This window comes from Siphateles boraxobius, unplaced genomic scaffold, assembly GCF_051911475.1.
Source record: "Siphateles boraxobius isolate OS27281-9 unplaced genomic scaffold, OSU_SipBor_1 8, whole genome shotgun sequence".
Classification (NCBI taxonomy): domain Eukaryota; kingdom Metazoa; phylum Chordata; class Actinopteri; order Cypriniformes; family Leuciscidae; genus Siphateles; species Siphateles boraxobius.
Window position 1 is genome coordinate 8,841,743 of NW_027509208.1, and position 23,596 is coordinate 8,865,338.

Consider the following 23,596-nt stretch of genomic DNA (forward strand, 5'->3'; position numbering starts at 1 on the left):
AGCTCAGGCCCAGAGAACTCGCCGGCATCTCCACATAGAACTGATGTAAAGCTTTCTCCTTGCGTAACAGAGATTCAAGTGACATTTCTTAATGCGGAGTCAGACTGTGTTCAGTGAAAACGGTTTTCCAAATTACTCCTGAGCACATGTGTCTGTATTTAACGGATTAGCATGGATGGTATCTTGTGCAATGCCATCTGAGGGCTCAAAGGTCACGCACATTCAACAGAGGTCTGCTGCCTTATCCAACACAGACTGAGATTTCTCTGGATTCCCTGAATCTTGTCACAATATTATGTATGGAAGATGATAAAAGACATTAATTCTTTGCAATCTTGCATTGAGAAATGTAATTTTTTGACAATTCTCTTATGATATTTGGCACAAAGTGATGAGCCATGACCCATCTTTGCTTAAAAAGACTAAGAAGCACTTTTACACCCAGACATGATACCCTCAACTATTACCAATTCACCTGCTCATTGTGGACTGTTTCAAAAGAGTTGGATATCTATTTTGGATTATCTTTTCACTTTTATTTTGTCTCTGTCCCAACTTTTTTGGGGTGTGTTGCAGCCATCAAAATCAAAATTTGTTCATATTTACAAAATACAATTATGTTGGTCAGTGAAAACATTGGAAAACTTTTCTTTGTACTTTTGTCAGTTAAAAAAAGTTTAAATAAAATTAACAAATCACAGATTCTTGATTTTAATGCATTTTACAAAATGTCCCAACTCTTTCTGATTTGGGGTTGTAGTATTTCAGCTGCATTATCCATTTTTTAGCAAACAGAAAGATCAGCCTGCTTAATGACAGTATTTTTAATTACTTTTTGTCTTGGCTAGCAAATTTGCACAAAACAATGCTGTGATAGTCTTAAAAGCATTATCAAAAATGTGTTGAAAAATGTATTGAATTGTGAGCCTTCATTTTCCATAAAAATTGTTAATTTCTAAATGTGTATTACAAGTAGGCTACATTCATTATCTTTGTGTTGTGGTGCTTCCTCTTAAAAACCGAACACACAAAATGTGAATTATTTAATAATAGTATTTATTGTTTATATTTTGGTGTTAAGACAAACATCACAAATTTAAGATGATCCTCTGAATCTACCAAAGAAGAGGATGCTGTTGGTGGGGTTGTGCCTGATGTAGAATAAGAACGGGTGATCTGCCATGAAGTGCTCTTCTCGAAACATACAGAAGGCCACAATGGCTGCTGTAGCTGCTGCCGCCTCAGTGCCTTCTTCATTCACATCAACAAATGCCTTGTGGGCCACCGCTGAAATGAAGAGGCCACCCTGACTGCTCATGCCTGTCAGATCAGCTTTTCCATCCTGGAACACAGAAGTCATCCCCATCCCCATCAATGTTTCTGCTAAGGAGCTCTCAACCTCCAGTTTGAACTTTGGCAAATGGACTATGATATCTGTCTGGGTGTCCATATTGTTTCTGTTGGTCCATTTATGAAGCTTGTCAAGGGTCAACTCACTCTCCAGCTGTCAAACACACATATACAAATACTGTTGAGTCTCTGAACATACAAGATACCAAATATAATCAATAAGATCAGAACAAAAACATTTTGCCAACCTTCAGAAGAGGGTCAGAGCCATCCTGAGTTTCCTCAGGAAGAAGGATCAACATGCTGAGCTCCTCCTTTACGTATGGCAACTCCAGCACTTGCAAGCGGTGCTCATAGATGTAGTTGAAGGGGAACTTTTTCTTCTGGTACATCATTTGCACTGGTCGGCTGTCATTCTGATGTATAAGACAGATACATGTGCAAATGAAAGAGTGAACAGAAAGAATATGATTCTCTGTCAAGTAGGTATGATGTAGTACATCAAGTGTAAGGACACTGCAGTTATACAATATTTTGCAAACAGACTTTGATTTTGATTCAGCACAAATGTTTCCGTGTGAAATTGCACCTGGTTTATTTTAAATGGCATTTCTTTAGTGTCTTGAGCATTAAATTTCTGCAGCCAGTTCCCTTTGAAGTAGATGGCATTAACCAGAGCTAGTCTGGTCATTCCAGTCACCATTCCTGGTTTGAGAAGATCTCTGATTTTATCTGAAAAACATAAGTTTGTGTTTCTGACTTCACATCTGGGACTTTTTAAAAAGGTTTACTAGAAACAGGTCAAAACGGATTATTTTATCCAAAATAGAACTGTATAACTGTTCTTCTCACTCTCAGTCTGCTCTTCCACCCATTTGTTAATGAGCTGTCTTGACTTGTCCGATTCTCCAATGAAGTCCACAGCCTGAAGGTCAGCATGGTACAGCTTCAGGGTGGACTCCAAATACTCCTACAGGACACATGACAACACATTCAGCAAAAAAAAGAGGCCTCAAGAAAGACCTTGAGATTAGAAAGTTAAACAATAATGGATCCAAAATGTTACATATATCTTGGATTAGCCTCAAAATGTCTCATTGTAAAGGCAGAATGGACTCACAGGTAAGAAGCTGAAGGTTTTCTCTCCATAGAGGCGGTTGGCCAGGTTGAGGATGTAGGAGGCTGATGGACTGTTGATCGATGAGGTGAGGGTCTCAAAATGAGAGTGAACATCAGAGACAGAACTGAAAGACAAAACCTGCACAGAGAAATATTTTTAAAATAAAAATACATCACATTTTTGGCATTGTGATATATGCCAATAGTATGAGTGTAAAAGTTTTTAAGCACATGTATATTAACTGTGTTTGTTTACACAGGAGAATAAAAAATATTTTACAATATTGGCATATCATAGATTTCTCTTTTATTCAAAATAAAAACAAAAACATGCCTGTGGGAAGAATAAGCTACAAGTGTGCACTGAAGAGCCTGTTCTGAGCACATTTATTGCAAGGGAAGTCAATGATTTCATATAATTGTCATTGAAGTTTGAGATCCATTGTCAATCCAGGAACTGATTATGCAAATGAGCCTTTAATTAAAACAAATACATGCAACATGCTCAGGGTAGGCACAAGCTGGCCTTTGTGGCTACAATCCATTTGAGTTGTTTTTTCTTTAGTATTTTGACAAATTTTCTTGAAATGTAAGCTTCTTCTAAAAGAGCCACTGGTGGAGAGTGAGAGAGCAGCTGTTATCATTCATTTACATTTGTTTACATACTTCACCTCTCCCTCTCTCTCTTGAGTCAGTCACTCACTGGTTGTATCACAATCTGCATGCACTGTTTGGCCAATAAAATGTTCTGCTGTATCTAGTCAATCTATAAAAGTTAATACTTAGCATTCAGTATTTAAGTGAATTGTTGTCTAAGCATATTCAGTAACTTTCTAAAAGACTAAAAACATCTTATTGACAATGTATTCAGTCAGCATAGACACTGCTGTGTTCATGCAAAGAACATTGCCATTTTCTAATATGCAGTCAATATGTAACTGCAGTGACTAGTCAATACCTCTATCATGAATTTATTAGCTTATAGTAGGGAACTGAACTCATTTAAACTGAATGACAATAGGTTATTCTGAAAGAGAGCACTGTTTGCTTTGGAAATTGTAATGAGATGGCCACATCCACATGAATGATGAACTGAAATGACAGGAAGAATAGTGATAATTCAAAGAAACGCAAAGTTACACAGAAAAAAATGTTAAACTGCCGTAATGTTTTCCAAACCCTGTCATTTCTGTCTAGTCTATTTCTTGGTTTTGCGAAGGAGCCCTGACACTCCTGTTTTGTCTTGTACTGTATAGCACACAGCTTGTGTTTAACACTAGCTGTGTGCTTTCATGTTGTCATGTTTCGTGTGAACACGTGGCTTATGAATGTTTCATTAGCTGCGTGTTCATGTCTCTTTCTGCACAAGCACATGGCTGGTGATTTTGTTTTCCTGGTAATGCGCTTGTGTTTTAGTCATGTTTGGTGTGAGCACATGGCTTTTCATGTATGTTTCCTTGTGCCATGTGCTCTCCTGTGGATTGTCTAGTCCCTCCCATCTTGTTACCTGATTATTGATTAATTTGCCCCACCTTACCTACTTTGTTTGCAGTCCTCAGCTGGTTTGTTGTTGTATGTACACTGTGTGTTTCCTGCTGCTGTGTGCTTCAGTCAAGGAGCAGTCATTCAAGTCAGTCTTGTTTTCCCCCTCAAGGTAGTTTTTGTTGTATTTTGTTTTATTTTTATTAATAAAAAAGCCTATTCTTCTGCGTTTGAGTCCTCGCCTCGCCTCATCTCCTCTATCCCAAACCCTGACATAAAACTAATTTTTTAATGAAAGCTTTCTCAAATCATTTCTAAAATAATTCTCAGGCTCTATGAGAATGAAATGTATCCCCCACAAAATCGAGCTTAAACTCAATGGGTAACCATTGCATAACTGTGTGCCATGATAAATGCATCTCTGGACTAAGCTCAGACAATGAGCAAGTGTTTAATCTTATGAAATCTGGGTCTCGCCCCATTTTTCAAACATATAGTTGTTTTTCCTCTTTCTTATTTTGGGTTGTGTTTTGTTTTCAAGCATGATTTCCCAGTCACCGATTTTGCGTAGGCTAATAACTAGTAGATTCACAAAAATGAATTGGAAACCCTCACAGCCCTTGATTGTTCTCCTGCCGCCTGCTTTCATACCTTTGCCATTTCTTTGGATGTGTCTCCTCGGGCTCCTAAGTAAACCATGCTGAGCGCTGCGCTGATGCTCAATGGGGAAAAGAACATGTTTCCCTCAGCGTTGCTCGCACTCAGAGCCCGATAGAGATCCAGAGCGAAGAGACTGTTAGCATGAGCGAGACCCTCCATGACTGATGATGACACTGCAAAAAGAGCCCAAGCATTATGATACCACCATCATTTATCCCATCGTTACAATAGCGCTTCTGACAAAACAATTAGCCTATGTCAGATAATCTGTCAGAGAAACGCGGAAGTCGCAAAGACGTAGGCTACATTAATGTTCATTAGGCTACTATGGGAAACAAAACTGCAGTTCTGTGCGCCGTTTTTTTAGAATCGCATGTGTATTGGTTAAGTATAGTCTATTACTTACATTTTATGAAAGATGCTTGTCCCAAACGTACGTCTGTGTGAGAGAGAAACCTGCCCCAGAGTCATGCGATATAAATGATCAGCTACGCCCATAATGAGCAGAAAAAAACTAGACAAGCAAACTGCAGAAGTTAAGTTAGACATGTAACAGGTGAGTCAGTCTCATACTCACCCGCCCTTTATTACCTTTTCACATGCTTCCCTTATTTTACTGCATGATGTCCAGTCAAGTTCAAAAGTGAATAAAACATGGTTGTGTGCTTTATTGGGAGAGAGACAGAAAGAGATCGAGAGCGAGTGAGAGAGTGGACAATAGGAAATAGACTTTGTGTTCTCTCAGCAACATAACGCAGATGCATTTAATGAATGTGTCAGCTCTGGACTAATCAGTTGGACTTTGTGCATAAAGGTTGAGTCACACAGTTGGATCAGAGGTTCTGCGCAATAAAACAGTCAAAGTCTTTTCACAATAGCTGTGTTCGTCAGAAATCTAGTGTTTTTCTGTAGCCTATCAAAATGGTTCTTTTTTTAATTTTATTTTTATATCTATTGGGCATAGACTATTGATTTATTCAGGATACCCGAGGTTTCTACCTTAAGAGATAACAGCAATCATTTGGCAGAATAAGGAATAATGAATTAGTTGACCTAACTATTAATGCACAACAGATTGAGCAACTGAACATTGGAAATTGCTCTGTTAACTTAAGGTTGGACCTACACACACACACACACACACACACACACACACACACACACACACACACACACACACACACACACACACACACACACACACACACACACACACACACACACACACACACACACATGTAGTGTTTCCATGTTTTATGGGGACTTTCCATAGACATAATGATTTTTATACTGTACAAACTGTATATTCTATTCCCTTACACTAACCCTACCCCTAAACCTACCCATCACAGAAAACTTTCTGCATTTTTACATCTTCAAAAAACATCACTTAGTTTGATTTATAAGCTGTTTTCCTCATGGGGACCAAAAAATGTCCCCACACGAACAAGGATTTCAGATATTGCCATCCTTATGGGGACATTTTGTCTCCATAATGTAGGGTTTACCAGGCCACACACACACACACAATCTTGTAGATCTCTTTTTTCAGTGAGACGGTTCAGCTCCGCTTCGACTTTTGGACGAAGAGCACTCTGGGCTGGCAAAACTTGGGTTTGTATCCATGTTTTAATGTTATTTTAGCATTGATGTGGTGGATAGTCCCCCTGCGCGACATACAATGGAAGAACAGCTCTCTGCGTGCCCATTTTCACATGCCCATCAATTACACCTTCAGGTAAACACCTTACACCTTCTGTAAAGCGCTCACCCCCGAACATGAGTGCCGCTCACATAGCAGTGAACACTAAACAGCCGGGTGGCCGGGTCCCTATTACTAGTGATGGGGACGAGACCGCCTATGCCGAGTCCGAGTCAAGACCGAGTCTTTGAAGGGTCGAGTCCGAGTCGAGACCGAGTTCCTTGGTTTTCAAATACAGTCGAGTCCGAGTCAAGACCGAGTCTTTGAAGGGTCGAGTCCGAGTCGAGACCGAGTCTTTGAGGAAGTTAGTCCGAGTCGAGATTTTGTCTCGACATGTCAGTTTTGATATTCATGATTTAATATCAGCCCAGTTAATAATCAACAGTTAGGCCTACGTTATCCGAGACCGGACTCGAGTACTACATCACTACCTATTACAGAGCGGCCTGTCCCCAGTTTTCATTCAACCCCTTGCTATGCGGGCCGAGGCCTGGCAGGCCATCCCCGGTATATCAGAATGGGTGTTGAACATAATAAAACGAGGCTACTCGCTACAGTTTGCTAGCAGACCCCCGCGCTTTTCAGCCGTGGTCAAGACGACAGTGAGAAGAGACGTGGCTCACGTCCTTCACACCGAAATGTCGAAACTGTTAGAGAAGGGAGCTGTGGAAAAAGTCTCATTATCACAAAGCGAGTCAGACTTTTACAGTCGTTACTTCCTCGTCCCAAAGAAGGATGGCAGTCTCAGACCCATCCTAGACCTCAGACACCTGAACAAAGCGCCTATGACGCGACGTTCAGAATGCTGACAACCAAACAAATCCTTGCGCAAATTCGCCCAGGGGATTGGTTTATCTCAGTGGATCTGATGGATGCTTATTTTCACATCCAGATATCACCCCAGCACAGGCCATTTCTCAGATTCGCCTTCGAGGGGCAGGCTTACCAGTACACAGTACTACCGTTCGGCCTATCACTGACACCTCGTACTTTTACAAAGTGTATAGACGCAGCACTTACCCCCCTGAGACAGCAGGGAGTCCTAGTGTTAAACTAACTCGACGATTGGCTGGTTATAGCCCAATCAGAGGAACAATTGAAAACTCACAGATCCTGGCTCTTCAGCCATATAGAGAGCCTGGGACTCAGGATCAACGTTTCAAAGAGCACACTGTCTCCCAGCCAGAGTATATCTTTCCTGGGTACAGTGATAGACTCTATACAAATGAAAGTGTGCCTCAAATCAGAGCGCGCGCTCACTATTCAGTGCCTAGCGGCATCTTTCAGATCAGGCGCGTGCGCGCCTCTCAAGAGATTTCAGAGGATGGTTGGGTCTTATGTCTTCATCATCATCAGTACTCCAGCTCGGACTAATGCACATACGTCCTCTCCAGCGCTGGCTAAAACACTGTGTACCAACTCACGCATGGCGATCTGACCACTTACAAATCAGAGCGAACCACGGCTGTATCGGTCAGGGTATATTCTGGCAAACCGTTTGCCAATCACGTCTAGCAATCGGCAAAGCAAAATGTTGTACACGCCATTTACCAACAAGCGATGGGTAACTCGCAAAGCACAATGTTCCTTCCCGTTTCCCCAGCACGATACCACAGAACGGCATAAAGTAAGAGGGTTGAGAAGTAAGAGGCGGGGCACCAGTTAAAACATTTCAAAGTTAAAGTTCACCCAAACAAGGTATTAATAGACAAGTTTTAGTCAAATATTGATTGTTTATACCTAAATCCGTCTGTGGTTGCATTTCTGCTATGGCAACGTCGCTGTCTAAGTGCTCGCAACATTGTAACAATTGTTAACGTAGAATTGTAAGACGCGACAGGCCTGTAGCGCGACATTCAGCAACTGAGAGACGACGTTCTGACAATTACAATTTTTATTATGCTAGACATAGATATCCCACATTTAGCATGCTATGTTATGGTTAATTTTTAATAAGTATGTAAGATAATTATATACTTTTAAAATATTGTTTATCCTTATTATTATTTATGACAGTAAATTAATTATAATCAACACCTGCAAGTGTACACTTTGAAGAGTAAAAATGACATAGAAGGTTAGCTAATTCCTACTTTATTAAGCATATGGCAATCAAATTGCACTTCCAAAAGTCATACATTTGTGAGAAAAGAAAACGTATCATATACAGTGAGTGAGTAACGTTAACTAGCATGAGCAGAGATATGAAAATCTAGCAAAGAAACGAATGAGACGACAAATCAAAGGAAAAATAAACAGGTGTATGAGCGGTTACAAAAAATGTTTCTCACTGTGTGTTTCCAAAAAAACAGGAAAAAACATTATGCAACAAGTACGCGCTTAAGTCGCTGCCTGTTCAAGGCATCAATTACTCATCATTAAAGTCATTTTGGCTTCATTATGGCTTAGCCTATAACGCTAGCATAAAGTTAAATATTTGTCATACCTGACCAGAGGATGTTTAAATAAATGTCACAATAGACAAGGAAGTTGTAGGTTGTGTTTGTATAATTTCCGTATCTTATTTAGCTAAGGTAAATTAAATGCAATTCTCACGTAGCCTATCATTGCTTGATGATGAATGAGACGGCCCAGCGATTGGTTGAAATTTAAAAGGCTGATTTTCGCGTGTCATGGCAGTGACGAGTAGGCTACATAATTGTCCAGTGGTTGTCCAGACACCATAGGCACAACATTAAGCAACGGCCCTGGGGCCCGTTCTTCGTACGTTGCTTAAAACATCCGAGATCAAACGAGACATCCAAGATAATATCATCGTGCTCATCATGATCCGGCTAATTAGGTTCTTCGAACACTCCTGCCGGTTATGATTAGTATCGCTGGATTGAGTTATCTGAGATAGTTGCGCGTTCATGCGCTGGGTTAAAAGGGGATATGTATCGATAGTAGAAACATTGATCAGCAACGCTGCTATTGGCTGCTCACCGTGGCCAAAGAGCGCGCTCAGTGTTTCTCCACAGAAGAGCAAGAGTTATTGCTTGAAGGATATGCAGAATTTGAAAACTTAATTAAAACGCCAGGGAACACCTCAAAGTGTGCTAAAGCCAAGAGAGAGGGCTGGCAAAACGTAGCAGACAAATTAAGTTTGTAGTTAGATGTTTTTATCACTTATTACAGTATATATTTGTATATTTTAATAATTTCTAAATAATTAATAACTTTGTTCATTGTAATGTCAGAGTCACCATCCACTACTACAACATGGGAACAAGTAAAAGCGAAGTACTAGAATATTCTACATAATAGTAATTTGTACTAACTAATCTCTTTTAAAAAGGCACTGTTAATAAATGTTAGCCTGTTTATAAAAGCAACCAAGAAAAAGGCTGAGAAAAAAAAAAGAAAAGAAAAACAAACAGGTGGTGGTCCTGCACCCCCACATTATACCCAGCAGAAGAGCTGGCCCTTGGGTTGAGTGTGAACCTTGTGGAGGGCATCCCTGGGTTCAGCTCTTCCTCAGACCCACAGCCAGAGGCCAGGAGCAGAACACCTTCACTGCTGGGAAATGAACTTTAAATGATCCTAGTACACTGTAAAATAATTTGATGCTGCATTAAATTAAGTAGGCCTATGGCTGTCCAGTCATATCAGCTGTTAAACCTTGAGTAGCAATGAATTGCTTTGACTTGTGAAAGTCTACATGTGTGACTGTGAAACTACATAGTTAATGTAAAAAAAAATATATGTTGCCATGAGTTATTGATCACATTTCCCCCCAGTGTACTTCATAGTAATGAAATTGTGTTTTCCTCTTTTGTGCAGTATTAAACAATACACCAACACTTTTATGTGTTCCCAAGCAAGTGTTGGCTGAAGCATGTGCAGTAAGTGGACTTTTTCTAATGTTACATCAAAAGGGAAGAAAGTAGCTACAACACTTTGTAATGCCCATTTGATTTCACTTTATTTGGATGGTCCCTTTAACACATTCAGTTGACTATAAGTAACGTTGCACCTACATCTCTACTAACTCTCACTAGAGTATTAGTAGAGTATTAGTAGACTGGTAGGGTTAGGGATAGAATAAGTTGGCATGTAGTTGCAAAGTTACTTATAGTCAGTAGAATGTCTGTTGGAGGAGCATCACAATAAAGAGTTAGCAGATATTAAGCAGACAGTCTACTAATACTCTAATGAGAGTTAGTTGACATGTAGTTGCAAAGTTACTTATAGTCAACAGAAAGTTCAAAAGGGACCATCAAAATAAAGTGTTACCGCCCATTTTTCCCCCAATGCACAGGACAGTGAAGAAACACTCTGAGGTATCTTTAAGTGCATAAATAACTTTACTTAATTTACACTTGAGTAACTATTATTTCTAATATGAGTTGCAGGAGTCCACATCTACAGAAGAGTCTGCACAAAGCAGTGATGCAGAGGTGGACAGTGTTGTACTTTTCCTTTTCATTTTTGATGCATAAGCCATGTGTTTGACAGGTTTACCCCTACCCCTAGAAAACAGAGTATTTTGAAAATACTTGACAACTTAAAGAAAAAAAAACTGGCACTAGAGATAGAGTTGCTTCATAGGAACTTCAGAGTAATTGCTAATATATTATTTCACACAGAGTACAGTATATATTATTTGCAGGCAAAAGATGACTTTTGATGAGATGACACTGGCTTTTCTTTACAAAGAACAATAAAAATAAAAATCAAGGAACTAAGCATATTTGTCTTGTCTTTTATTAAACATTTAATGAAATGTTTTATATTTTTTCTGATGGTGCAATGTTGTGTAATATGGCCCATGCAATGTCACAGGCCCTGTCAGGTGCAATCCTCAGACTTTTCAGATACTTTAGTTGGCTGAAGTTCACTTCATTGTGTGCCCTTGTCCTGGCTAGAGCTACATTGTAACTGGTCTGGGGTTTGGGTCAGGGAATGGGGTCATAAAACACCTGTCTCCAAGCAGGATCCTGTTGTAAATCACCTGTTTAATGGAAAAATTCAGTTCTGTTAGGATAAGCATACGTGTATGTAATACAGTGAGCTTGATATTTATATTTTTCCTTACCATGTTCAAATAATGTGCATAAATCTCTGAAAATTCTTGAGTCATGCACAGATCCTGGCCATATTTGTGATATGGAACATAGTCACACACCATCTAAGAGATTTTAGTCAGTCAACTGCCTTTTTAAAATTTGATATAATACTAATCTGGATAAGAATCGCAATAGTAACTTGCCTGCACTGTTATTAAAGCCCGACTCCGACGAATCGAACATTTATGCGTTTCCAACAAATTAATGATGTAAACGACATCCTCACGAGTCATGAGAAAAATGATATCTCTCAAAAAGTACACTATCGCGCTGCGCTAAAAGACTTCCCGTATCAGCTCCGCTTAAAAGGCCGCGATCTAATCCTGTTAACATGAAATAAACCTGCTCGCGAGCAGGTTCAAGCTGGCGCACCTGTTGCTATGACAGCAAGTCCAGAATGAGCGTCGAAGAACCAAACAATCCAAGATCATGCCAAATCGCCAACAATCAAATCCAGCTAACTGAGTTAGCGACGTACGAAGAACAGGCCACATTGTGACAACGCTGTAACAAACTTCACCACACAACGTAGTTATAGCAACCTTTTGGTCATGTTGTTAAAACGTTGTGACAACGTTCGTGTTTGCTGGGTTCCACGTATTCGTTCCGGGGCTTAAGTCATAGGCGTAATTTGCGGGTGGACCATGTCCCGTCCACTTTTTGCCAGGGTCGATAATGTCCCCACCACTTTTGAAACATCTCACGGCATGGATGTACCAATACAAATAAATAAAAACATCTCCAGTTAACTAGCAAAGCATTCGTTTAGTTCGTTTGTTAAATAAGAAGCAATCTAGCGTGGAAATGTGTCTTTTTATTTAAATCAAGTGATCAAAGTGTTCGTTGCCGCTGTGATCAGTGAAAAAACAACATATATTGGAGTAGATCTCATTAAACAAAATTAAACCCAGTGTACTATTTAAATCGATTGCTGGATCGTAAGGTTATTGTACATGCATCTGATTTATGATTTAGTTATTTTATGCAATTATTTAAATTTATTTTAATTATCACAATTAAAGTTTTAATTATATTAAATTGAACAGGCACAACATACAGCATGCAATCAAATATTCTTAAGGATTTATTATTATTATTTATAATGTTTTTTCAACATAATATCTCATTGTTTAGACATAATATGTCTGCATGGAACAATCAAGATGTGCATTTGTAAATCCGGCGTACATTGATTTTTTAAAAATAAACTAGTGTTTTCTGTGTCAGTGTCGCTGAACAGATGAAGTTGACGATCGCCATCTCCGTAGTGAACGCACCTATACAGAGAAATGCACATAATGGATTACATAATCAGAGAGTAGCCTATTTCTTTTCGTTTTGAATTGCCATGCAATGCCATGTCATGATTATATTGGCTGCTAATGTTTGCTTCTTATTTATTATATCCAGGCAATTGGTCGATGAAAAATTGATTAGAATTAAGATACAATTTATACAAAACGAAATTCACTTTAAAGAAAGGCTTTCTACAAAACAAAACTTAATGAAGTGGTCAAAATCATGTCTGGCCCATCATGTCTCCCGATATATTGCGCATCTTACTCTGTTCAATTTTCATAATCAGCAGATGGAAAACAAATAACATTATAATATTTTAACAAATATTAAACTAAATGCGCTTAATTAATTGCTACAACGTTTATAGTAAGCCTGCAGACTCTAGCCTAAATATTGAAATTGCAGTTTATTTAATTGTTAACTTATGTAAGTGTTACCGATTTTTTATAAACCGATTCAGACGTCTGGTGAGTTCAGTATTGGACAGATCAGTTGTTTTAACCATTCATTAAAGTGAATGGTTCAAAGGAGTCATTTGTTTGCATATCGGATGTGTCATTAGTGGACGTTTAGGACATCGCACAAGATTTGTGTCAATACAGAAAACATTTCATCACTGGATAGGTTTTTTTTCGTTTATTGAAATGTGGTTTATGTCATCTGAATGGGCGGAACGCTTTTCAGAGAAGATAAGGCAATGGTTCTTTTTAGCACAAACTGAAAAAAAACTCCAAATGCTCAATGTGAAACCTATCCCCATGTAAACCATGTTTACTATCGTTTCAATTGATTTTGATTAATATGCGCGAGGGAGAGAGCAGGAGAGAGCAAGACAGCGCTCGTGTTGTTGAAGACGTGAGAGTGCGCACGCGCAGCGCGGGGCCAATTTAAGCAATGATAACCGCTTGCGTCACATATCCATTTGACGTGGGATAGCGCCATTACGCTACTGTCGTTTTACGCCAATACTTTGGTAAAGCATTTGACTGAAATAATCTATAATTATAAATGTAAATAATATAAGCCTATTATGACCTTACAGCCCTTGGACTGCATTATTTCTTAAATAATGATATAAATGTATTATTTGACCTAGACATTTACAATAGTTACGTTTGCATATGTTTGTAAATGTATATTCGCCTTTTTATCAGATTTAAAGAACTTGTAAAATAACATAACATTACATATAAAATACATTTTAAATGGACAATAGTTTAGCCTACTACATTCTGCACCATTAACCACTATATGCCTACCATATGCAATGTGTAGCCTACTGCAAATGTTTCGTATTTTTAAAGCTTCTACGTAGGAGTCTTCAATGGATCTGAGAGCAACTCTTGAGTGAGGAAAAGACAAAAACTTTATAAAAAATATGTGATTTTTGTATAACTTTATGTCTGATAACTTTCAGTAGCCTACTATAGTCTACATGGACCAGAAAAGCACGGACACAAATCACAGTTATTAAAACTATAGCCTATTGACAGTCAAATAAGCGTCTTAAAAAAGTTTTGCTTATAAATGTAGGCTATGTAGCCTATAATAAAATAATAAAGAACTTGCGATTGTGGTAGGCTACTGGTGGTAAACTGACAGCCGCAGTTGAGCAGTTAATGGGGACGCTCAGCAAACGCTCTTTGGCGATCAGGTGCGGACATATGAATCAGAGAAAATTATGTTGCGGGTGGGTGTATTATTAATCAGAAGCAGCCGATTCGGGTGACGTTTAAAATGATCCGCACATCTATCTACAGAGTAAAATATCAAGCTGTTGATGATTTTCTTTGCAGTCTGAATGTGCACACCACACCAGGGATTATCATCACTATTTCAGCATGTGGTAGACATTTTAGGTGGTTCTCAAACTGTATCAGTATGAACTTAAAGATATTAGAAATTCGATAGGCCTATTTTATTAAGATATTACATAAGAATGAATACCATCGTTGGATTCTTTATTGGAATGCTATATTCTAATGTTCCAAATATAATTGCGTTACCAATTCAACTATAGCCTAAACAATCAATATTTGACTAAAACTTGTCTATTAATACCTGTTTGCGTGAACTTTAACTTTGAAATGTTTTAACTGGTGCCCCGCCTCTTACTTCTCAACCCTCTTACTTTATGCCGTTCTGTGGTATCGTGCTGGGGAAACGGGAAGGAACATTGTGCTTTGCGAGTTACCCATCGCTTGTTGGTAAATGGCATGTAGGCTACAACATTTTGCTTTGCCGATTGCTAGACGTGATTGGCAAACGGTTTGCCAGAATATACCCTGACCTGTATCAGAGCCCTGGCTCCCCGGAAAGCAAACGACTGGTATCAGTCAGGAGTGAGTATGGGTGTGGTTACGAGGAGAAAAGTGATCTCGACAGATAGCTCCAATCTAGGTTAGGGGGCCCTTTACGATGGCAGGCCCGTCTCTGGCCTATGGTCAAGCCTGGAGAGGCGCCTACATATAAACTGTCTAGAGATGAGAACAGTCGCTCTATTGCTGAATGCTTTTCTCCCATACTTAAAAGGCCACCACGTCCTGGTCCGGACGGACAACATGGCAGTGGTGTCCTATATGAATTGCCAGGGCGGTCTCACTTCAAGCAACCTGCACGCCATGGCAAAAAACCTCATGTTATGGGCTCAGCACAACCTGCGCTCCCTAAAGGCGGCGCACGTGTCAGGCATTATGAACCAGGGTGCGGATATGTTATCCAGAGACAATGTTCCCCCAGGGGAATGGTCTCTTCACCCATAGACAGTTCAACTAATATGGAGCATCTTCGGCGAGGCAGAGGTCGACCTCTTCGCCTCAGAAGACAAGACTCATTGCCGAATATTTTTTTCAAAGAGCAGGGACGCACTTTCCCACGATTGGCCGAGTCGCCCGCTGTATGCATTCCCTCCGGTCACGAGATTACCACAGGTCATCGAACGGATCAGGTAGAGCAAGTGTGCAGTGCTACTAATAGCACCTCTCTGGAAAACCCAGTTATGGTTCTCCGAGCTGGCACAGCTGCTGGAAACAGCCCCATGGCAAACCGATTAATCTGCCAATAGCAGACCCCGTCCTGACTTGTGGGCCCTTCATGTATGGCCCCTCAACGGGTACCCGGGTGTCTCCCGGGAAAGGATGCTGAAAACGATCACTGAAGTAAGAGCGCCATCAACTGATTTGCTCTTATCATCCGATCGCTGCTGTATCTCTCTATTAGTGCTACTCGATCATAGTGCTGCATTTGACACTATCGACCACAACATCTTTTTAAATAGACTTGCAAAATTATATTGGCATTAGTGGAATTGCACATGGTTTAAATCATACTTATCTGATCGTTATCAGTTTGTAGCAGTAAATGAAGAGATGTCTTATCGGTCAAAATTTCAGTATGGTGTACCACAAGGCTCAGTACTAGGACCGTTGCTGTTCACTCTGTACATGCTACCCTTAGGAGATATCATTAGGAAGCATGGCATTAGTTTTCACTTTTATGCTGATGATACTCAGCTCTATATTTCTTCACGCCCTGACGAAACTTACCAAGCCACGGAATTTACGGAATGCAAAGCTGATATAAAAAACTGGATGACTAGTAATTTCCTACAACTTAGTTCTGAAAAAAGAGATTCTAATTATTGGACAAAAAACTTCATCACGTTATAACCTAGAATACTGTCTAACACTTGATGGCTGCTCTATCAAGTCCTCGTGGTCGGTTAGGAACCTGGGTGTGCTCTTTGATACCAATCTTTCATTTGAAAGTCACGTGTCTAGTATCTATAAAACTACGTTTTTTCATCTTAAAAATATATCTAAATTACGTCATTTGCTTTCAATGAAAAATGCAGAACGTTCATGACATCAAGGCTAGATTATTGTAATGCTCTACTGGGTGATTGCCCTGCATGTTTAATACATAAACTACAGGTGGTCCAAAACGCAGCCGCTAGAGTTCTTACCAGAACCAGGAAGTATGACCATATTAGCTCGGTTCTGTCGACACTGCATTGGCTCCCTATTAAACATCATATAAATTTTTAAATATTGCTGATTACTTACAAAGCACTAAATGGTTTAGCTCCCCAGTACTTGAGCGAGCTCTCAATGCATTATAGTCCTTCACGTCTATAAGATCTCAAAATTCTGGCCAGTTGATAATACCTAGAATATCAAAATCGACTGCTGGCGGTAGACAATTTTCCTATCTAGCACCAAAACTTTGGAACAATCTTCCTAACATTGCAGACACAGTCTGTCAGTTCAAATCTAGACTAAAAACACATCTCTTTGGCTTAGCATACACATAACACATTATAGACTTCTATAATTCAATGTTAGGCTGCATAGTTTAGATCAGCTGGAACTGGGGACACTTCCCATAAATCCTGATGTACTTGGTACGTCTACACAAATATTAGTCTCTCTGTTTATCCCGAGGTTTACCGCAGTCCGCCGGATCCAGGCTGTATCGGGATCTGATGAAGGACCTGCGCCTGGACACGAAGACAACGCAGTCCTGAAGTGTCAACTAGTCTCTCCCCTTTAAAGGTAAACAGATAAAACTGTTGTCGGGATAATTCCAATTCACGTGGCTATGCGGAAGCGATAAAAATTCTCAGAGCCACCAGGCACTGTTTTATGCAAATGATCGGCCGGATCGCAATAAGGGTTTTCTGTTAGAACGGTGCCGTGTTAACGGCCCTTAAGTTAATAACTAACGATCATTGTGACGGGAAGTGAATCAATCAAAACTAACTTTAGCTGGACAATAACTTTATTATAGAGCTCCTGTAAAGCCAAAACAATCTCTGTTACTTTAATTTCCTATTATCAATGTAAAGCTGCTTTGAAACAATCTATATTGTTAAAAGCGCTAAATGAAGTTGACTTGACTTGACTCACCTAGACACCTCTACGCTCAGAAATGGGTAGTACTTTTTGTCTTGGCTAGCAAATTTGCACAAAACAATACTGTGAAAGTCTTAAAAGCATTATCAAAAATGTGTTGAAAATGTATTGGATTGTGAGCCTTCATTTTCCATAAAAATTGTTAATTTCTAAATGTGTATTTCAAGTACATCCATTATCTTTGTGTTGTGGTGCTTCCTCTTAAAAATCGAACACACAAAATGTGAATTATTTAATAATAGTATTTATTGTTTATATTTTGGTGTTAAGACAAACACCACATATTTAAGATGATCCTCTGAATCTACCAAAGAAGAGGATGCTGTTGGTGGGGTTGTGCCTGATGTAGAATAAGAACGGGTGATCTGCCATGAAGTGCTCTTCTCGAAACATACTACTGATCGCAATGTCTGCTGTAGCTGCTGCCGCCTCAGTGCCTTCTTCATTCACATCAACAAATGCCTTGTGGACCACCACTGAAATGGAGAGGCCACCCTGATTGTTCATGCCTGTCAGATCAGCCTTTCCATGCTGGAACACAGAAGTCATCCCCATCCCCATCAATGTTTCTGCTAAGGAGCTCTCAACCTCCAGTTTGAACTTTGGCAAATGGACTATGATATCTGTCTGGGTGTCCATATTGTTTCTGTTGGTCCATTTATGAAGCTTGTCAATGGTCAACTCACTCTCGAGCTGTCAAACACACATATACAAACACTGTTGAGTCTCTGAACATACAAGATACCAAATATAATCAATAAGATCGGAACAAAAACATTTTGCCAACCTTCAGAAGAGGGTCAGAGCCATCCTGAGTTTCCTCAGGAAGAAGGATCAACATGCTGAGCTCCTCCTTTACGTATGGCAACTCCAGCACTTGCAAGCGGTGCTCATAGATGTAGTTGAGGGGGAACTTTTTCTTCTGGTACATCATTTGCACTGGTCGGCTGTCATTCTGATGTATAAGACAGGTACATGTGCAAATGAAAGAGTGAACAGAAAGAATATGATTCTCTGTCAAGTAGGTATGATGTTGTACATCAAGTGTAAGGACATACCACCGCAGTTATACAATATTTTGCAAACAGACTTTGATTTTGATTCAGCACAGAAATGTTTCTGTGTGAAATAAGAATTGCACCTGGTTTATTTTAAATGGCATTTCTTTAGTGTCTTGAGCATTAAATTTCTGCAGCCAGTTCCCTTTGAAGTAGATGGCATTAACCAGAGCTAGTCTGGTCATTCCAGTCACCATTCCTGGTTTGAGAAGATCTCTGATTTTATCTGAAAAACATAAGTTTGTGTTTCTGACTTCACATCTGTGACTTTTTAAAAAGGTTTACTAGAAACAGTTCAAAACGGATTATTTTATCCAAAATAGAACTGTATAACTGTTCTTCTCACTCTCAGTCTGCTCTTCCACCCATTTGTTAATGAGCTGTCTTGACTTGTCCGATTCTCCAATGAAGTCCACAGCCTGAAGGTCAGCATGGTACAGCTTCAGGGTGGACTCCAAATACTCCTACAGGACACATGACAACACATTCAGCAAAAAAGAGGCCTCAAGAAAGACCTTGAGATTAGAAAGTTAAACAATAATGGATCCAAAATATTACATATATCTTGGATTAGCCTCAAAATGTCTCATTGTAAAGGCAGAATGGACTCACAGGTAAGAAGCTGAAGGTTTTCTCTCCATAGAGGCGGTTGGCCAGTTTGAAGATGTAGGAGGCTGATGGACTGTTGATCGATGAGGTGAGGGTCTCAAAATGGGAGTGAACATCAGAGACAGAACTGAAAGACAAAACCTGCAGAGAGAAATATTTTTAAAATAATAATACATCACAATTTTGGCATTGTGATATATGCCAATTGTATGAGTGTAAAAGTTTTTCAGCACATGTATATTAACTGTGTTTGTTTACACAGGAGAGGCGTTGCAAATATTTTACAATACTGGCATATCATAGATTTCTCTTTTATTCAAAATAAAAACAAAAACATACCTGTGGGAAGACTAAGCTACAAGTGTGCACTGAAGAGCCTGTTCTGAGCACATTTATTGCAAGGGATAAAACTAAATCAAGGATTTCATATAATTGTCATCGAAGTTTGAGATCCATTGTCAATCCAGGAATGTTCTATCTAAATGATTCTGTAATTAAAACAAAAACATGCAACATGCTCAGGGTAGGCACAAGCTGGCCTTTGTGGCTACAATCCATTTTAGATTGAACACATTTTCTTGAAATGTAAGCTTCTTCTAAAAGAGCCACTGGTGGAGAGTGAGAGAGCAGCTGTTATCATTCATTTACACTTGTTTACATACTTCACCTCTCCCTCTCTCTGTTGAGTCAGTCGCTCACTGGTTGTATCACAATCTGCATGCACTCTTTGGCCAATAAAATGTTCTGCTGTAGTCAATCTATAAAAGTCTGTACTAAGCTCAGACAATGAGCAAGTGTTTAATCTTATGAAATCTGGGTCTCGCCCCATTTTTCAATCATATGGTTGTTTTTCTCTTTCTTGTTTTGGGTTGTGTTTTGTTTTCAAGCAGGATTTCCCAGTCACCGATTTTGCGTAGGCTAATAACTAGTAGATTCACAATTACAAAAATGAATTGGAAACCCTCACAGCCCTTGATTGTTCCCCTGCCGCCTGCTATCATACCTTTGCCATTTCTTTAGATGTGTCTCCTCGGGCTCCTAAGTAAACCATGCTGAGCGCTGCGCTGATGCTCAATGGGGAAAAGAACATGTTTCCCTCAGCGTTGCTCGCACTCAGAGCCCGATAGAGATCCAGAGCGAAGAGACTGTTAGCATGAGCGAGACCCTCCATGACTGATGATGACACTGCAAAAAGAGCCCAAGCATTAGGATCAGGGGCGTGGTAGCGGGGGGAAAAAGGGTACCCAGGGCCCGAGGCAGGGGGGGGGGGCCCTTAGAAGACGCCGAGCTGAAGTCAAAAGTCCGTCCGTCCATCCCCCCCCCCGTTGGAGAAGTCGCCGCGCTCAAATCAAAAGTCCGTCTCCGTCTCTCTCTCAACCCCCCTACACCCCCCCCCCCCCCCCCGTTGAAGAAGTCGCCGCGCTCAAATCAAAAGTCCGTCTCCGGCTCATCTCCAGATCCCCCCCCCGCCCCCCGTTGGAGAAGTCGCCGCGCTCAAATCAAAAGTACGTGGCGGGGGGCCCAGCTAGATGGTTTGTACCCAGGGCCCAAAATTTGGTACTACACCCCTGATTATGATACCACCATCATTTATCCCATCGTTACAATAGAGAAACGCGGAAGTCGCAAAAACGTACATTAGGGTTCATTACTATGGGAAATAGGATTTTTTTTAGACACACATATATATATTGATTAAGTAGTCTATTACTTACATGAAAGATGCTTGTCCCAAATGTACGTCTGTGTGAGATAGAAACCTGCCCCAGAGTCATGCGATATAAATGATCAGCAACGTCCATAATAAGCAGAAAAAACTAGACAAGCAAACTGCAGAAGTTAAGTTAGACATGTAACAGGTGAGTCAGTCTCACACTCACCCACCCTTTTATTACCTTTTCACATGCTTCCCTTATTTTACTGCATGATGTCCAGTCAAGTTCAAAAGTGAATAAAACATTGGAATGGTTGTGTGCTTTATTTGGAGAGAGACAGAAAGAGAGCGAGAGCGAGTGAGAGAGTGGACAATAGGAAATAGAGAAATATGTTTTGTCAGCAACATAACGCAGATGCATTCAATGAATGTGACAGCTCTGGACTTGGACTTTGTGCATAAAGGCTGAGTCATACAGTTGGATCAGAGGTTCTGCGCAATAAAACAGTCAAAGGCTTTTCACAATAGCTGTGTTCGTCAGAAATGCTTCTTCCGTCTAGTGTTTTTCTGTAGCCTATCAAAATGGTTCTTTGTTTTTTATTTATTTATTGGGCATAGACTATTGATTTATTCAGGATATGATATTCCTTATAATATTATTATAAGGAATAATGAATCAAAGAGTTGACCTATCTATTAATGCACTACCAAATGAGCAACTGAAAATTGCTCTGTTAACTTAAGGTTGGACCTACACACACACACACACACACACACACACACACACACACAATACAATCTCTAGCTCCTTATCCTAACCCTAACCTACAACTAACTGCCTAACCTGAACCCTAACCCTAAACCTCAGAATAGTTTGAGGTCAGTAAAACTGACCCCTCATTATTGCGACAATTGTTAGGCAGATGATCTGCTATATAGTTCTTCCATGTGTGTTTGAAATGAAAGCTTTGATTAGGCACAAGTTGTTGACTCATTGTTCATATGCATGCATTTTCATTATTTGTTACTTGTAACCAGGGGTTAAATTGGGATTTATTATGTGGGGGTGCTCTCCCTAGGGGGGTCCGGGAATTTTTTTTTGAAAAATAAACCATTAAATAGCACTTTCTGGAGAGTTTTGTGCAAAGAAATTGTCACGATTCATGGGTTCGCTGTTTTCTTCATGTCTCGTGTCATTGTTGTTGTGTGTGTGTGAGTGGGCGTGGCCGCTCGTGCCACTGATCAGCGTGCCAGCTGATCTCGTTCCCTGCACCAGCTGCTGCCAATTCACTCACCTATAAAGACTCAACACACTCTCCTCTCTTTGTCAGATCGTTGGTTTGGTGTTCTCTGTGTCGTGCTTCGTGTTCCTGTCGCAGTCTGTTCCAGTTGAGTTCCTGTTCGGTGTCTTCGTGTCCTGTCTCGTCTGGATGTCCATCTGCACTGGATTCACCATCACCCGCACCGGTATCACCACCACCTGCACGCTGACCACTGAGTCCCTGCGCCACCATCTGCAGTGTTCCTCGTGATTGTCTTTGTGTCTTCTGACCATTAATAAAAGAGTCAACTTGCATTTGCTTCCGTCCAGTTCTTGTGACAGAAATGGAGAAATTGAGTATTACATGATATGTGAAAAACTGCAAGGTTAAGAGCATTTACTTTGCAACAGGTATTAGGACATTTAGCATTTACATTACTGCTAATCAGTCATCACTTGATTACACGTTGTAATACCTTGTTATGATATAGTGACCCATACAATGTGCCAAACATAATGTGCCACATGGAGAGACAGTGCAGCATATGACAGTAGCAACAGCTGAGAAGATTTGGGTCTGTGGTGACCAGGTCCACCTCATACAAACTTCCTTCTCCCATTCTGACAACGAGATTAAGCAGCTGAACAAAAATACGGCCGTGTTCCGATTTTTCTCATCTCAGCTCCGCCGAGACAAAATAGACATGCCATTTCAAAAATCTTTCATTTATTGTCAGAAATATGTTTTCAAAAGCATCACTTTCATCAAATTGTATGTGACATAATTTCCAGTAGGCAACTGACTGCAAACGAGCAGGCTTATGTGCCGGGGCTGAGCCCCGGAGAGCCCCGGCCCAATTTAACCACTGCTTGTAACATTACAGAATTAACTATTGCATTACACTATGAGCGAAGTAAAGTTAATAAGTCTGGTAAACTGCCTCCTTGGCATTATTTGTTATACCTGTAACATTGCAGAATTCATTAATTAACATATTAAGGTCAATGTAGACTAAAAACATTCAAGGACAATTCAGGCGCAAAATTAACCCATGGGTAACATAATAACACATGTTATGTACATGAGTACCGAGTCGACCGTACTCTGGGATGTGTTTTCATGATAATCGAATGTACCCAGTTTTAGCTCGAACCAGCTTATAGGGCATAGAGTAAGGAAAAATAAAAATGGCTAGTTAATACCACTAACAAGGGTCAAAATAGCCCCACACTAACACGGTAGCATAATGAGGGTCTCTACCTGCAAACCGAAGCATTGAGAACTTTGTAAGTGTACAGACAGTTTAATAAGGAGATACTTTATAAAGACAGTACACATCGCGTATATAGGCAGGAGCCATCTTTGGAAAACAGTCTCGACCAGTCGAACCACGAACGCCGTGCTTCGTGGTGGAGAGAA

At 40.1% G+C, this 23,596-nt stretch overlaps 2 protein-coding genes across 2 annotated transcripts; both read right to left on the bottom strand.

The window, feature by feature from the left end:
- Positions 1-1,035: 1,035 nt before the first annotated feature.
- On the bottom strand, positions 1,036-5,297 carry LOC143729003 (leukocyte elastase inhibitor-like). Its single transcript, XM_077219981.1, has 8 exons — positions 5,203-5,297; positions 5,018-5,067; positions 4,603-4,784; positions 2,471-2,608; positions 2,203-2,320; positions 1,940-2,082; positions 1,599-1,766; positions 1,036-1,504 (listed from the first exon to the last, which is right to left on the bottom strand). Exons 3-8 carry the CDS (start codon positions 4,768-4,770, stop codon positions 1,097-1,099), a joined length of 1,143 nt encoding a protein of 380 aa, XP_077076096.1. The 5' UTR covers positions 4,771-4,784; positions 5,018-5,067; positions 5,203-5,297; the 3' UTR covers positions 1,036-1,096.
- Positions 5,298-17,820: 12,523 nt separating this feature from the next.
- Positions 17,821-20,995, bottom strand: LOC143729004 (leukocyte elastase inhibitor-like). Its single transcript, XM_077219982.1, has 7 exons — positions 20,977-20,995; positions 20,265-20,446; positions 19,265-19,402; positions 18,999-19,116; positions 18,736-18,878; positions 18,382-18,549; positions 17,821-18,287 (listed from the first exon to the last, which is right to left on the bottom strand). The coding sequence occupies exons 2-7, from the start codon at positions 20,430-20,432 to the stop codon at positions 17,880-17,882; spliced, it is 1,143 nt and encodes a 380-aa protein (XP_077076097.1). The 5' UTR covers positions 20,433-20,446; positions 20,977-20,995; the 3' UTR covers positions 17,821-17,879.
- Between the last annotated feature and the right edge of the window lie 2,601 nt (positions 20,996-23,596).

Excerpts from the sequence above, each read along its gene's own strand:
- LOC143729003 (XM_077219981.1), bottom strand. The coding sequence starts at position 4,770 with ATGGAGGGTCTCGCTCATGCTAACAGTCTCTTCGCTCTGGATCTCTAT. Across the intron at positions 2,321-2,470 it reads AAACCTTCAGCTTCTTACCT|GAGTATTTGGAGTCCACCCT; the intron begins GTGAGTCCATTC and ends TGTGTCCTGTAG. Across the intron at positions 2,083-2,202 it reads GGTGGAAGAGCAGACTGAGA|ATAAAATCAGAGATCTTCTC; the intron begins GTGAGAAGAACA and ends TATGTTTTTCAG.
- LOC143729004 (XM_077219982.1), bottom strand. The coding sequence starts at position 20,432 with ATGGAGGGTCTCGCTCATGCTAACAGTCTCTTCGCTCTGGATCTCTAT. Across the intron at positions 19,117-19,264 it reads AAACCTTCAGCTTCTTACCT|GAGTATTTGGAGTCCACCCT; the intron begins GTGAGTCCATTC and ends TGTGTCCTGTAG. Across the intron at positions 18,288-18,381 it reads GCTCTGACCCTCTTCTGAAG|CTCGAGAGTGAGTTGACCAT; the intron begins GTTGGCAAAATG and ends TGTGTTTGACAG.